General features: G+C 37.1%; 1 protein-coding gene and 1 pseudogene across 2 annotated transcripts in view; one reads left to right on the forward strand and one right to left on the reverse strand.

Annotated features, from left to right (window-relative positions):
- The window catches only part of LOC135691560 (ankyrin repeat and fibronectin type-III domain-containing protein 1), a 50,399-nt gene extending 41,774 nt beyond the window's left edge, over positions 1 to 8,625 (reverse strand). The window contains exons 1-2 of the mRNA XM_065209436.2: positions 8,406 to 8,625; positions 897 to 989 (exon numbers count right to left, since the gene is read on the reverse strand). Of these exons, the coding sequence (XP_065065508.2) occupies positions 897 to 989; positions 8,406 to 8,479 (167 nt within the window). The 5' untranslated portion in view covers positions 8,480 to 8,625. The remainder of the gene's footprint in view (positions 1 to 896; positions 990 to 8,405) is intronic.
- Positions 66 to 11,404, forward strand: LOC148958579 (uncharacterized; annotated as a pseudogene). Its single transcript, XR_016144533.1, has 3 exons — positions 66 to 203; positions 9,608 to 9,706; positions 9,996 to 11,404. The product of XR_016144533.1 is annotated as an uncharacterized LOC148958579 (transcript).
- Positions 11,405 to 16,152: the final 4,748 nt, after the last annotated feature.

A 16,152-nucleotide genomic window follows, 5' to 3' on the forward strand; every position in this document is an offset into this window, starting at 1 on the left:
TTACCCCTGCTGTTAAAGAACAGGTGCTCCAATGGCACGACAAGCTAGCAATTAGGAAAGAAGGTCTATTTGTTCTTGAATACACAATTGTTACACCAACAAATGGGCAGTTATCACAGAGTATTTGACACCATTCGCATGCTAAACAATCCAACAACATTTTCTCCGTTAATAATTAACTTATGCAAGATCTTCTTCAAACGGTAAGTATTTTCCTATTGTTTAGCCTGTATGCAGCACCAGCAAAACAAAGCGAAGATAGGCCTTACGCAGTTGTATTCAAGGTCCATAGTTGTAATCATAGTAATTTGATACATAATCATATGTATGACTGCGCATCACGAATTAAAGAAAGTGTCTTAAAATAGGACCAAAGATCATATCACCGTCTGAGCTGAGTCAATGTTTCAATTTCAATTACTGAGTCACCAGAGGTTAAAATTCCTGATTTTTCTTCGTAAAAAATGATACTTTAAGATGTCCTTTTTAGACGTAACGGTTTTATACAGTTTCATTTGGTCGAAAAAGCTGCCAGGTGCAAGTGAACAGGACGCTTATAAAGCGCTTCTCTCCTTTCAAGTGCCTCAATACACTCTACAATACTTTAATAAGCATCTCGGTTGATATTTTCGTTGATCGTTATAACATATATTCTCTATCTGTATTTCCTTACGTTTTCAACAGTTGTGTAATGCTATCAAAATAGCAAGGGGGGGCTTTTGCACAAAATGTTGCGAAAAACAATATCAAAAGTAGAAATCTGCCAATTTTCTGCATCAACAAGGGGACTCAGCTTTCAGATATATACCGGGTTCTTAAATCAATGCAACCTTAATCCCCCACTATGCGATCATAATTCATGCGATTTGACCATTTTTTATATAAGCAACCCTTACCTTTCATCTTGAATACAGCTCTTTATATCCAAAAACCCATCACTGTCAAGACTGCTGCTTTTGATAAATTTTCCCTTTCCTTTCTTCTTCCCACTAAAATACAAAAAGGCGCTGAGTCAGTTATTACTCATATCAACGGTTGAGGCCATTGTTACGGTGAAAAAATTGCTTGACAGAAGCAATGGGTACATTTTTATAGAAAAATGCACGAATTTTACATTTAGTTGCATTTGTGAGAAAGTAGGATGTAAAAAAATGTTTGAAAAATGTTTCAGAGCACTGCTTAAAAAATAAAAGATAAAATAGAAAAAAGCATTTGCAATAGGATAGCCACTACCAAAAAAGGCTTAAATGTGGCAATTCAGTGAGGATTCGATTGGAGCAGACATATCCAATATGCCCCCAAACTGCTTTATTAGCAATCTGTGTAAACAACCATTTGGTATATGTGGGGGTTTTAATCCTGTGCATTATCATCAATAGGAAATGACTTTGACCAGCAGTATTTGCATCTAAAGAAAAGAAGAGCTTGAAGTTGTGGATACAAATTGTAAGATGTGGTGAGGAAGAAGCTCTTAGCAATAGTTTGGATGAAGTGATGGAAAGGGAACTCACAGCTGGCAGACCCCCTCTAAAGATCAATTGGTCACATTACGAAGAAAGGTTGGGTTAGTGGCAGTGGATAGAATGGAGAGAGAAATAGAGATGGAAGCAGGCTGTTGGACAATATGGAGGCCATGCCCCTGTGCAGTATCCCTTTTGCTGAATGATGACATTCTGGCTGCTGCCCTATGTATCACAATGTCACAGCTACTTTAGAAAAAGTAGATCAAGCATTTATAACCCTAGGTTAATCATTACTAGTGACAAAATGGGGGCAATGTATCAAGATTAATAGACCTACTTGCCATATAAAATTGGGTAATTATTAGATTTGTAAAGACCTTGACATTCTTTTTGCTAGGTGAACTGTGAGCTGCCAAGCTACACTAATAATTAAGTACACATAGATGAATCAAAACATTATTGTTGAAAAAACATTTTTTGATGCACCCTGGTGCAAGCAAAAATTCAAGAAATGAATTTAAGTACCAAATTAATATGAGGCAAAAATAAATGGATCAGGCCTATTCTTATCTTTTAATTACTTTTTTTTACAATAAGGCTTGTAGGACGAAATGGCCCATCGCAAACACAATTACAATATAACAAGTTAACATAATTACAAATTAACAATAAATCTCAGAACATAAGTACAAATTAACAATAAATGTCAGAAAACAGCCAACAGAATTACTAAACTTAGAAGTTAACATAATTACAAATTAACAATAAATCTCAGAAAACAGCAAACAGCTAATACAAAGATAAACAGATGAAAAAATGATGACGAGCTAGAAAGTTTACGTTACGGGGATATACACGTAGAGGACTTCCCAAAAGATTCCTGTGATGCAAAAGCCAGCGATATAAAATTAGCTATTGATATCAGACAATCTGTATCTTCTTGACTCATCAACCAAATAAACTTATCACAAAGGTCAAGGAATGATATTCTGAGAAATTTTGAATAAATCATAGATAACATAGAATTCCTAGCAGTCTCGTAAAGGGGACAAACTAATAAAAAATGAATTTCATTCTCCACAGCAGTTTTATTAAAAGATTGACAATACTGACATTTTCTATCAATCCTAGGAATAGGATTCTTCCCATATCTACCTGTTTCAATCCTGAGATTGTGAGCACTGAGACATAGTTTTGCAAAGTTGGATATTTTCTTTCTGCTAGGTATCAAGTCTAAGTAATCCTCAAACTTATAAACAGTTTTGAAAGATGCGTATGTACAAAGCTTTTTATTGAGAATAATTTGTTCTTTTAAATTTTCCATAACTTTTGACCTAAAATGGGAAGACACTTTTGATTTCACGATAGAGAAGTTATCGGTTGTATGTATTCTGTAAAGGGTCATCAGGGAACGGACAATACTGACCCAATTAGAAACACCGGAATCTGCATCATTAATTAACATTTGAAGAGCTCTGTATGCATATCTGGAGGAATCGAGATTTATTAAACGAATATAAAATTTTAAGATGTTAATATAAAATTACAAGACCAAAAATAAAAATTGTGGCAATTGTGCTAATAACTTGTGGGCCAAAGACATGGACCCCCAATTCAGAAAAACAAAATAGTGATCTCTTCAGTACTGTTGCTAAACTTGAACAAATTTTGGAGCCTTCATACTCGGAGAAAGAGACTGAATTTGCATTTACTCAGACAGAAGTCTTCAGCAAAAAAACAGATCAGAAGCCAAAAATGTACAACCAATCAATGACATTGAAATGTAGCAAGCAAAATAAAGAGCAATATAGCTCTAGTAGGAGATCAGATTTTCCAATGAAACCAAGTGAAAGAGAGAAAAACAGCAACCTTTACAGTTTAAAACTATTAATCAAGAGAAAACAGCCCTAGATTCTTCCAGAAGAATGTCAGAGGAAAGGATAAAGAAATACAAAAAAGAATATGTTTTTGGTCGATTTTAATCTCCTTCTTGATTTGAGGTAAGCAAAGTAGATTAATTAGAGGAGCAAAAGTAGAAAGGTTGTTGGGTACAAATGACTCCCCTTTGCCCTTTCGACTTGGACATACTTCGATAATGCTCTTAAAATTGATAAATTTTGAAGAAATGGTGAAGCTTCTGGGGCTCTGCCCCTGGATGCCAGCAAGTGGTTTTTACAGCCAGTTCAAGAAAAAGAGAGCCTGTAGTGCTCAAAGGGGTAACTTTGCCCCTTCTTCTCAATTTTATAACTCTACTTGAAAAATCCTTACCTAAAGCAATTGACTGTGATTTCATAATCAGCATGAACATAAAATTCTGACTGTATACCAGACCTCAATAATCTATGCAGGCACGCGAAGGGCGTTTGCAAGCATAGAAGCTCATGCTCTGAATTTCTGCAGGCACTTTTCTTTATTGATTTTTACTTAGTTTATCTTTTTATTGTCCAGCTTTTTGTTAATGTCTTCATTAGCATTGAAATTGAAAGTTTGGATAAAATTTTAAAGGTTATAATGTTCAAATGACAGAGATCATTACTTTAATGGTGCCAGTTTGATTGTCAATAGCCAAAATGAAGTTGCCTCCTTGTCTCTTATTCTCTATTCTCTCTTGATGAAATAGACCTTTCGCATCTATTCGATCCTTTGTATCTTTGGGCATTATATGATGACTTGAAGAACTCATTTGAGCATGCCCCTTTAAACTTAAATAATAAAATAGAGCACAGCATCTTGTAACTATAGCGTTGTTGCGATAAAGAAAAATAAAGTAAAAGTAAAAGTGTGCATGTCTGATGTATTAGAGAAAATCTATATACTCCTCTAATGAATTCACCAAGAAGAAACTCTTGACAGCTAGCAAAAACATGAAAATGCCTCTAGCTCTTCAACTTTCGGAGTTAAAGTAACTAACTAGAACAATACACAAAGAAGACTTCTAAATTTCTACAAAGTTACTATGTTGACTGAGTAACTTTGAACAAAACCTATTGGAAATAGACCAATGGCAAAGATTTAATACATTGGAAATTAAAAAAGCCAGGTAATGTTGAAATTTCAAATTAAAAAATCTGGCCATGTTCAAAACTTTGAAAAAAGATGTTGAAAATCGAACCAAAAGCCTTATTTAAAGCAAAGTGTTTAAGATATTTGAAAGCTTTTCTTAATGAAGACGGATTTATTTGATGAAATCAATAATACCAATAGGACTGCTTGACAACCCAAAACATCTGGCGATAAAAACTAGATCAATTCATTTCATTTTACAAATCACACTATCTTATATCGCCCTCAGCAATTGTTATTTCATTTGTTCAGTTTTTTGCCCAGTTGTAGTTCATGATGATATATGGTATCTGTGTTTGACAAACATAAGTTTGTGTAACAGTACTTGGCTTAACTGATAACTCAGCAAAAAAGGGCAAACTTACAGTTTAGCAATCCTGACCATAAAGAGAACCCTATTTCAGTTCTAGGCACACTTCTTTTCAGCTTTCTGCTGGCAGGCACAAAATATTTTTAGTGAGCCCTGCTGTATACTAACTATTTCCCTTACTTTGTGACTGACATCAGGCTGTTTGAGGCAAGCGATAGCTCGTGCTCGCCTCCACGCTCCCCTCACAACCTGAGGTGAGCTATGAATTGCTCTCCTAAACAGAACATAAAGGAAGATTCGCTCCCCTAAAATTTCCATTCATTTGCCCTTTTCCTATTCAGAGAATCCTGAAAACTTACAAGGGTTAATTGGTTTATTTTTGTAACAGCGATTTCTCCCGTCATTGCATTTTTTGCAATTAACTTTTTGCTTGTTGGGTGGTTTTCGTTATGATAGGCATGAACTTCGATCTATTTGGAAAAGGATAGTTAAGCGAAAGGTACGTTTGTAGGAATTAGAACCTTTCAATCTTAAGAAAACAGGCATATTTTTGGAAGGAAAGTTGAAGAAATTTGTAGGAACTGTATATTGGGGGATATAATAAAACAGCAAGTCCCTTCCAGCAATAGAAACAAAACTATCCCTCAAAGAGAACAGGGTACTGTCTTGCAGATAAAAAACGACAACCAAAATGTGGAATTCCAATGGTGACAAACTACAATAAACTACAATGGTGACATGTTCCGCATTATTGGCAAAGCCTGATCATCATTTCATCTAGCAGTTTGTGAATCTATCCACTATTTAAACATTACAGACCGCTTTTGTGTAGACAGAATGAGTTCATTTTCACCTTAGGACTCCATTGGTAACATTTTCACTAGGAAGTTGGCACTGATTGGACAACCTCAACAGTCATGTGCTCGCGTTTTCTGATTGGTCTATTTCGATCCAAAACTGAATATTATAGGGTATAATTTTTTATCCATCTTCTGATGTTTTTACTTTGAAGAGTGCTAGAGGAATAACTTAAGTTTGATTCAAAATTTGTTTTTCAAAGCCATTTTCAAATTCTGTACAACAAAAAGATTGTTTGGCAAGAGAATTGTTGTTTTTGTGTTGTGCCAGCTTTACATGAAACTGAGAGAGTCTGTTCTTTTAAATACTTCAAGTAAAGGGGGTGCCTAATTCATGGTTAAAGCAAATACAAATTGAAAGAAATAAAACAGCATACTCCTGACTGAGGCTCTTGAAGGCAACCAACAGATACTAAAGGGGCTTAAGTCATCTGTTGATTGTCTTTAAAGTACATTCTATGTGTTACTGATTTAGCTCGCCTCAGCAAATGAGGGGAGCGATTCACAACTCACCTATAAAAATACAAACGGCCAGGCCTGTGTCATGTCATTTAAAAATACTGCCTCAATTTACAGCCCTCCCCAAACTTCTTACCTGGTTCCTACACACCTGCAAGTTGATATAATTTTCAAAAAAGGAGACAAAAAACATGGTAATCTGCAAATCAATCAGTTTAGTTTCATAAAATTACAAGATATTTGCAAAAATATTGAAGGCAGACTTGTTTGTACACTTGTAGAATATCAGCAAGCAGCATCTCAAAGAGGTGACTGGGCAAGATCAAAGAATATTGAATGGCTCATATCATAGGACCTACGATTATCATAAACCCAGATTATCAGAGGGCCTACGATTTAATTCATAATCTAGCTGAGTTCAATGCTCTAGAGAAATATGATACACACAATAAGTACATCAATATAATTGAAAAAACCTACAACAAATGCACTATCACCAATTATATTTACAGAGAAGATGAGCACCAAGGCTGGGCTGGTATTAGCAAAGACAGAGTGCAATTGGAGAGCCTCTTTATAATGAATAAAACAAGAAAAGACAAAGGGTTTTGCGTTTTTTTTATTGGCAATCCACAATCCACAAATATATTTTCCATCATATTAAGAAATTTTGCTGAAAAGCGCCCATGTGAAGTGCTAAGCTTTTTCTAGCAGAAAAGGTTTTTAAAGCACAAGGCACTATCTTAAGTCCTATATCGGTAATAAAAGACCCCAATAAACAATTTTCTATCTGCCAGTAATAGCTTGACTCAAATTTCCATGAAAATCCAATGACAAGGGCGAAAAAACCTATTAAAAAAATTGGAGACAAAATTTGATGAGACTTTGATCTTACACTTTCTAATTTGATGGGACTTTGACAGGCGCATCACCAAAGGGGGGATGCAGTACCCCCATCTTTTAGTCAATCAGCACATTAAGGATATTTGCTGAGCAAAAGAAGCTTTCTTTGTACTCTTCCTGTAACCTTTTTGCAACAATTATAACACACCAACATTTCTGAAGTAGTTGAACTTTCAAAGTGTGGCATCAAAGTATGAACTTTGAAACATAAAACGCATAAAAGCAGCATCTAATATATAGTATTTATCTTTTGGCAAAACTCTTAATGAATGAGACAGGCCCTCTTTTGTCAGCAAAACTCACTTTTTAACCCCTCTAAAAGATCTTTGGCATTGCCCCTGGACTTTGATTCCTACGAAGTCACCCTTTTTGAATCTGTTAGCCTCTAGGTTGGAAGAAATGTATGATTTTGCTAACATGTGACCAACGAAACATTATGCTGTGACCTGTGACCTGGAAGTGGAAGCATTAGAGCTGTGAATGGGATGTCCATATATATATATTACTATAGTGAAATATATAAACTTCCTCTGTATTTTCGGTTAGGTGCAAGCACAAGAAGTCCAGCGTAGCTGAGGGCATATTCAAGTTTTCCAGCCCCGGTTAGCCTTGACAAGAGACTTCAAATCAAGGCATTATTTGCACTGCTTTGCCCTTCTTCAACTCTCCCTTCCTCTTCTGGAACCTTAGCTTCACTTGAAAAATTTCAAATACTCTATGTGGTCAGCTGACTTCTATATTTGTGAGTACATTAGACAGTGTGAGTGTAATGTACTTAGAAAAATTGCACCACTTTCATAAGAATAATTGTGATATTGTGTACTTCATCAAGTATGCTTAAAACGATCAATGCGAGTGATTACAACAACACTAAGGGAATACTTTCACAAGTTAATTAAAATTGTTATCAGCAAATGAAGATAATTTCCACGCAATAATTTTTCAACCAAATTTACGTCTTCTGAACTCAAAAGCAAATTAGGCAATGGTAAACTTTGGGTGTGTATTGAAACTGGCAAGAACTGAATCATTTGTTAACAGCATACTGATGAGTTTTTCCGTCAGTGGCCTAAACTAAGGGCCTAAACTTTTTCAAATTATTATTTCTGATTTGTATGGATTACTTTATAGATTCAGACGATAGACATAAAGGTTATGAAGAGCGATAAAGGATGATACGGATACTGATCATTGAAAATACATGATCACAAAAATTTCGTATCGCTAAGATTGTCATTTGGAAATGATAATCGAGACAATAGGACAATAACCCAAAACAAAAGATTTCCCGATCTTTCAACACAACGACAGACTACATACTTCCATAGAAAAAGATATGGATCAACTTACCCTCCTTTACACTTGAATTCCTCACGTTCGTCGCGAACGGGCACAAATTTGGCCGCTTTCTCGCTCCTAGCCATAGCGACATTCTTTCACAAAACTCTATAAACAAAATCTGGAAATATAAGAAGCAGACTGACTGATTTATCTGCTTCTTCCATGCCATGGACGATATTTGTACAGCAAGTGACAGAGCAAATGCTTTGATTCTTCCTGATCGAACATGCGCGGGAATCTGTCATCACGCCACGAAGGCGCGTTACGAGAATGAATTGGAGAAAAATACGAGCGATGGGGGCTGCAGGGGCGCAATTTAAGGGGTGTTGGGGGGTCGACACCCCCAATAATTTCACCACCATGTCCCAGTTGCAATTTAATAGTGATTTAGTCGGTCCCGATCTAGCTCTGTGCTTAGTATTTTTGTCTATCATACCCAAAATTGGTCTCAATTCTGCTGGTACCATGCTGTATGGCAGTAAGGCATATAGTGGACGCATTTCCTAGGAAGGGCCAATGACAGGGGACCGAACAATGACAATGACATAAACTGCCGCATATACGCTACAAAGTGACGTGCGCTCTTTGCAAGAAAACGTTCGATAATGATAACACGGGATCTCACAGCAAGTGTTTCATCCGAACTACACAGCAAAGAGAATCATTTGAAACCATAGGGAATCATTTGGTTCGCAACCCGCATAAGATGCAGGAAAGGCAAATTTCAAACAAGATGGTGAATGGTAATTTTCAAACAATATGGTGCCTGGCACCGACCCTCGTGTAACCATGCTCCGCTGCGTAGAGTTTCCTATTATCTGGAATTCATTTTGGCCTGAAGCTCCACGAAAATATTTCTTTTGTTCCTTGATATTCATTCGATGCATCAAAATAATAATTTGGTACATTAAAGGACAAAGTTGAAAATTCGTGTAACTTAATCTTCGAAATTCACCATTTGCCCAAAAGGGCCTCTACAAGCGCACTCATTAAAAGCAAAATCATTGGGACAGTTAATTTCAGACAAATTATTGTTGGAGTATGGGATGTTTTACAGAAAATTTGGACTACTAAAAGTTCATTTGAGTTAAATTTTGATTATTTCATATGAAAATCATTTTCATGCTTAATGTGGCCTTAAATCGTGCTATATTTGCTTTATTTGCTGCTTTGTTTTGGTGGTTGTTAATATAAATCAATTTTTGTCGTAGGAATACTAAATCGCACTAAATCATAAAAGAAACCTGGACGATACTTTCTCTGCAATGGTAATGAAGACTGCCAGATGCAAAGAGAAGCGACCAAGACTGGTATGGATTCCCTCAAGTCACTATTATGTTGAATAGAAAAACTTTTTTATCTTCCAAAAATTTTTAGATACTCACTATAAGAGTTGTACAGGACATTGATGATGCCCTGGAAATTCCAATCAAAATGTCAAAATATGTTTTCATTTTAGAATGAGAAACTAGACATATAGTGTTATTTTTTAGTTTGCTATGCTTTATCACTCAAGCACAAGCAATGTGAGATTAATATGTTTATCAAAGCTATGTGAAATTGCTGACATTAATGTGTAGATTTTATGCTTTCCTACAGGATGCGTGCCAGAAAGAAGTTTCTGACACACAGCAAGAAGACGATGTTCAAAGAGATTAAGACTTTGACGTCGATCAAGAAGACGATACTCCAATTCCTTAGATTTCTTGTATTTGGCAGTTAAAGTTTTTATGTGAACATATTTCCGTATGCGAGGGAATGGTCAAGAAAGCTTTTGTAACAGATGCTCCACAGCAAAATGTTCTTCTGGAAGAGTTGATCATTGGAACCGAAAAGGTAAAAGCAACTTCATCCTCTCTACTGACAGTTGCAAAGAACAGCCTTAATCAGCTGCCAATGAATAATCCAAAACCTGATGCATCAAATGTAAAAGAATTCATCCCCATAAGTAAAGATCCAGGCAGTAGACGTAAAATTATCACAGACGAAAACAGAAAATTCCTCATCAATTTAGGACCATTTCAATCCAAACTTGGGTTGTACCCTCGAAATAATGACATTCCTCATTCCAAGCAATGCATGTTCTCTTCGGAGTGGTTTCTTGAATTTCCCCAGCTGGAATATTCTATTGTCAAGGATGCTGCCTTCTGTTTTTTCCGTCAGCTATTTCCAACAAGAGTTGGACATGAAAAATGTAATGATGCTTGGGCAGTAGAAGGATCCGTCAGTGGCACAAGATGAAGGGCAGAAGAAAGTCAAAGCAGGGAAAGTTAGCCGGCCACTTTTCAAGCAAAAGTCATAAAGCTTCGCTTGACGCATTGGTTACATTTCAACACAAGTTTAATCACATAGACAAAATCTTGAATAAAGAAAAGATAAAAATTTGCATAGAAGCAGAGGCAGAGAAGCAGAGAAGCAGAGAGGCTATCAAGATTTTAATAGATATTGCACGCGTTTTTGCCCGCCAAGGTTTGATTTTCAGGGGTCATGAATCTGAAAGTGAAGCAAATGGCGATTTCCACCAACTGGTACTGCTAGTTGCAAGACACTGAAACTGGATGGATGAGGCTGCTGAATGTCCGCAACGTGCAACATATCTCAACCGGAATTCACAGAATGAATTCTTGGAGGTATTGGCTGACTATGTAAACGAGAAAATTAAGTCAGAAGTTGAAGTTGCACAATTTATCTCAATTGTAGCTGACACTACGCCAGATGCGTCACACCTTGATCAACTTTCTGTACTTCTACGCCACGTTACTCTTTCGGGAGACGGACAAGCAAAGACCATTCTAACATCATTTTGCAACAAAGAATTCAACACTGAATCAATAGTGTTTCAATCCTACGATTACACAGCTTCTATGTCAGGAAATTTTAAAGGATGCCAAGCAATGATGTCAAAATATCTTGAAAGGAATATAACATACTTTCCTTGTCTCACCCATAAGATTAACACAACTATGGCGCAAAGTTCTGAAGCTAGTGCCGTCATCGCAGTTGTTTGACACGCTGGATATAATATATGTTTTTTTTACCTCGAGTACCAAGCGCTACTTTGCCCTCCAGCAAATAGTGAAAGATAAGGATATAGAGGGTGCACTCGCGCAGAGAAATCTCTCCGTAACACGCTGGTTGCCCGCTTAGACTCAATTACAGCAGTTTGGGCAACTTTTGACGGAAGTGTTTCTGCCTTAAAAAAGGAGCAGGGACGTCACTAGAAAATTTCCAAGGGGGGGTGCAAAACCAGTGGTTTGCCGACAAAATGGGCGTGGCAACAGATACGGGCGTGGTCCTCAAACGATTATTTAATAAATATATATATAGTATTCTGAAATTGAGCCAAGAAATTCAACCTGCATGTTCTTTTCTTTCATGTGTCATCTTCTCATTTGTCTATGTTAGTCAGGGGCGTAACTTGGCCAATAGTTTTGGGGGGGTGAAAAGGGTTTCTGCCCTGCAAAACTGAGTGGTGCCCTGCAGACCTCGTAGCAACGGTTTGTCTATAGGTTACTAGTGAAAACTTTACCAGTGTACGCTGGTCTTTACCAAGGACAAACTTTTAAGCAAAAAAAAACAAACTTGAAACTTCATTGCCTATGAAATTTCTATTTCTCTACGCGAGCGTAAATTGTTTTTTTATATTCACTTCATTTAATGTTGGTTTGCAAAATTAAGCTAATAAACAGCTAATTGGGGGGGTGGGGGGAAGTGGGTACATGATGTAGACAGCGCAACGAAATTTAACCCAGTGGGGCTAAGAGTCGAGTTTAGTGAGGTAGGAGGACCCACCATGGTTGGGTCCGACGTGAAGAAATTTTTTAAAATTATACCTTGTAAAAAGGGCTAAAAAGCATCTTTCAGACAAAAATTTAGCAAAATACTATTGTGCTAAAAGAATTGATTGTTTATTGAAAATATTATTGTTAATTGGGAAAAAACGGGAGGGGGATGTCATGCTAAAACTCTAGTGTTAGACGTTGGGGAAGGAAAGAAACGGCAACCTTTCGTTTCAGATTGCACGTAGTTGTGAATGACAGAGGAAGATGTTGTTTTGATTGGGAGAATTTTTTTTTCCTGAACAGAAATGTGCAGTTTCTTGTATCAAGAAGGCCATCCAAAATTAAAACATTGCAATGATACAAAAAATGATTTACTGAATTAATGCAAATAAAAGAAAAATAATAAAAATATACGTGAAAAAGTTAGCAATTAGATGAAACAAAATCGGTATTTTAACGATTTATTATGTTTTTAAGTTCATGCACTGTTAAAAGATAATAGAAAAAATGATAAAAAATTCCTATCTTGACCAAAGAGAGAAGCTCTCACTCTCATAATTTTTTAATTTTAATTTTTGCGGCTCTGGTACCCAGGGTACCATTGGCTATGACTTTCGGTAAGAAATGCTTTCGCTTTGCAAATAACGGAGCTTTTCCTTACATACCTGTTCCGTTCTCTAAAATGCAATGTCAGGAAGGGAGGTTCATAACAAATACGATATTTCCATTTCAAAATTCCTAAACGGCTCTTTACTAACTTCAGAGGTGGCATTTCTGCGTGGCAATAAAGCTTTTCTTGGCGCCCTGCGAAATCTTCGATTGCCCTGCGAAATCGACTATTTTTTGGATTGGGGGGGTGTCACACCCCCCCCACACCCCCCGGTAGTTTCGCCCCTGATGTTAGTATCTTGGCTACAATTTTAAATCTAGTGACCTTAATCAGAAATCAAACTTATTCACACTAAACATCTTTGAGAGAACTTAAAACGATACAGATTCCTTAGTCTGTACCAAACTTTATTATTCTAAACACGTTGTTCATTTAACAATTAGCAAACAGAAAAACTTCATTATAACTTTTAAGCATGCACCTTGCAGAGGGTTTCAGAGAAAAGCAAAACCTAAAGGGGCAGCAGGGGAAGGCCTTTAACTGTTGCTTACTACTTTCAAGGAAGAAACTTTTGCGGAAAGAAATTTTCACGGGAAGAAACTTGCAAGGGAAGGAACCTTTGCGTTCTTTAGCGTTTATGGTCTAAAATCGCGGATGGTTGATACGCAAAACTTCCTGAAATACTAAATTTTCGAAATATTTTTTTTGTGAAATATCCAGAAAATTTTGCTGTTGATCCTCTTGAAAATTTTGACAAAGAATTATTCTGTTGGACAAATTTTACATCTTTTTCGTTGTTTTGCTGGTATCATGTGGAATAAAAATAGAAGGAAACCTCAATTGAATAGAAATGTTTTTTACGCAAAGTTCATAGTTTTCGCTAAAACGCGAAAGTTTGTTTTTTCAAAGCTCCTATTTCGCTTCTTTCGCAAAGTTGATTCCAAAAATTCCCCAATTTGAGAAGCTTTCTTCCTGCGCAACTTTCTTCCCTTAAAGTGATATGACCCTAGGGAATGTTTGATCATGTGTGGCAGGTCATTATTAGCTAGAAGTGTAACAATGGCGACTCCAGACAACTACCTAAAAACAACAGCTCCTTGATCTCTACATACAGTTTCAAATTATTTCTCTAGGAAGTAGGACAGATTTCTCTAGGAATTTCTGTATAGTGGATGTTGGTCATAGTGGGGCCCTTTGGCCTGCGCGCAGACTACATTTTGATGCTTAGTTGTGAAGCCAGCACGCATGTTAGGGGCCTTGGCTGTGACTGTATGTAGTTTCCAGTTTATGAAAATTATCTTTTCCACTCAAACTTTTGCAGAAAGGGCCCGTAATTTTCTTTACTTTACATGTCTGAGGGCCCGGTGGGGATCGCCACATTGCCACCCGGGCCAGACCGCGCCTGGCTTTTAGCACGAGAGAGCCGGAAAGATCATCAATTATTCTCGTTAGGTTTTCATAAGTTTCAACTGTGACTGGTGCTGTCATCAACAACCGATGATATCTATTTGAAAGTGGCAAAATTCTCTGTCTTTCTTCTGAAAATTTGCCAGTTTCCAAGAGGTTGACGACAAAACTTCCATTTTCGAAGATTTGCCGACAAGGTTAGGGTCTGGAGGGGTGTCATACCCCCCACATCCCCCGTAGCGACGGCCCTGTAAAGGAGATGGAATCAGCAAATGCAAAGACCAAAATAAAAGCAAAGAATCTCATTGGAAAGGTCAGGTCTTTTGACTTCATTGTGGCATTAATGTCTATCCGAAATGTTATGTCAAAGACAAAAATCTTAACAAAGCAAGTTCAAGCTATCGATTTGAATATCGTGGATGCTTTAGAGGCCCTTGATACGACCATCAAATAGATGTTGCTATTGCTTTTACTGTTCAACTTGGTATTGATGATCAATACCAAAGAATTGACGATGCCCCAGAAACTGCAATCCATTTAAACTTCACAGCATTTTACCGCAAAGAATTTCTGCAAGTGCTCGACGCCCAGATATCGTTGCTTGACGATAACTTAAAAATGGCTTTAAAGATTATTGAGCCCACAATTTCACCATTGAAACCCCTATTTGAGAGTGAAATGGTTACCAGGGATGTGTCATCACTGACGCAACTTTTTCAAACAAAGTGTCAAACCAGATGAGGGCTCGCTTGAGGTGGAGTTAAACGTTTTCCGCAACCATTGCTCCATTTCAAAACCAAACATTGCTTCAATTCCAGATGCCTTTAATTATTGTTTGGAATACAAAAATATTTTCCCATTAACATTGAGGTGTTTTAAGCTTATCCTCACAGCTCTAGTGACGTCTGCTTGAAATCTACACTTTCAACAACATTATGAAAATAGGATAAAAAGCTAAGGTTTTGTAAGTAATTACATGAAGAAAATCTGTTCTTGATGGCCAGATGCCCAACTTGTAATCACTAAATGAGCATAGGTTTATGCATTTGGTCCATGATAAAGTCTGTATGAGTAACCTTGCATGCCTTCAGACAACATTAACTTTTTCGCCATATGTACATGCTTTATCTTGTTTCCGTGCTATGCGAGGCGCTCGATGCGCAAATTTCAAGGGGAATGCAATAGCGGCCCCGACAATATCTATTTCGCAAATATTGGTCTGTTGTGGCAAAAACTCGGTCCCTTCAAAGAACACCCCCATAACAAAATTTGCATTTACGCCTCTGGGGGGGAGGGGGGGTGGCAGTTTTGGGGTTGTAGGGAAGGAGCGATTGGGGCAGGAGTAAGCACCCTGGTGTAAACAATGTCAAATGTACTTGTAATTGGAACGCCTTGATGCTCAAGTAACTGTCTAAGTGCATGTCCTCTTTCCCTAAAACTCACTGGCGTAGCGTCTATGGTATGCTACACTTGCGGCACAAGCGTTGAAATTTATAGACAAATTCTAAAATTCTCGCAACACTTCTACCGGTAATAAATATGTTGTAGTGTTATAGTCAATGCATGACATTTTGTGCAATAAACGGCTTCTCTTTCCAGGGCCGCCGGACGCAATTTTGAACGGGGGGGGGGGGGGGGAGGGGCTGGGCAAAAACGAATAAAAAGGGCACAAATATTTTTTTCCGAAACATTAGTAAGTGTCGAAAATAGTACAGATTTCACAGTAATTTAGACAATTATAAAAATTATGACACACGTTGGACATAATAATGATATTAATTTTTTTGCTTTCATATTTAAACAATTTGGTCCCCCTTGGTATTCGCACCATCCCCACTTAAACACAAGTTCGTTCTCCTCCATGGAATTTTTTAAAAGCTAAAAAATTTTATGGTTAAGTCATCTTCACGCAATCGGCTGAAGGTGCGGGCACTTTCTTCACTGTCATAGCAAATTT

This window comes from Rhopilema esculentum, chromosome 13, assembly GCF_057945365.1.
Source record: "Rhopilema esculentum isolate cy_ngs chromosome 13, ASM5794536v1, whole genome shotgun sequence".
Classification (NCBI taxonomy): Eukaryota; Metazoa; Cnidaria; class Scyphozoa; order Rhizostomeae; family Rhizostomatidae; genus Rhopilema; species Rhopilema esculentum.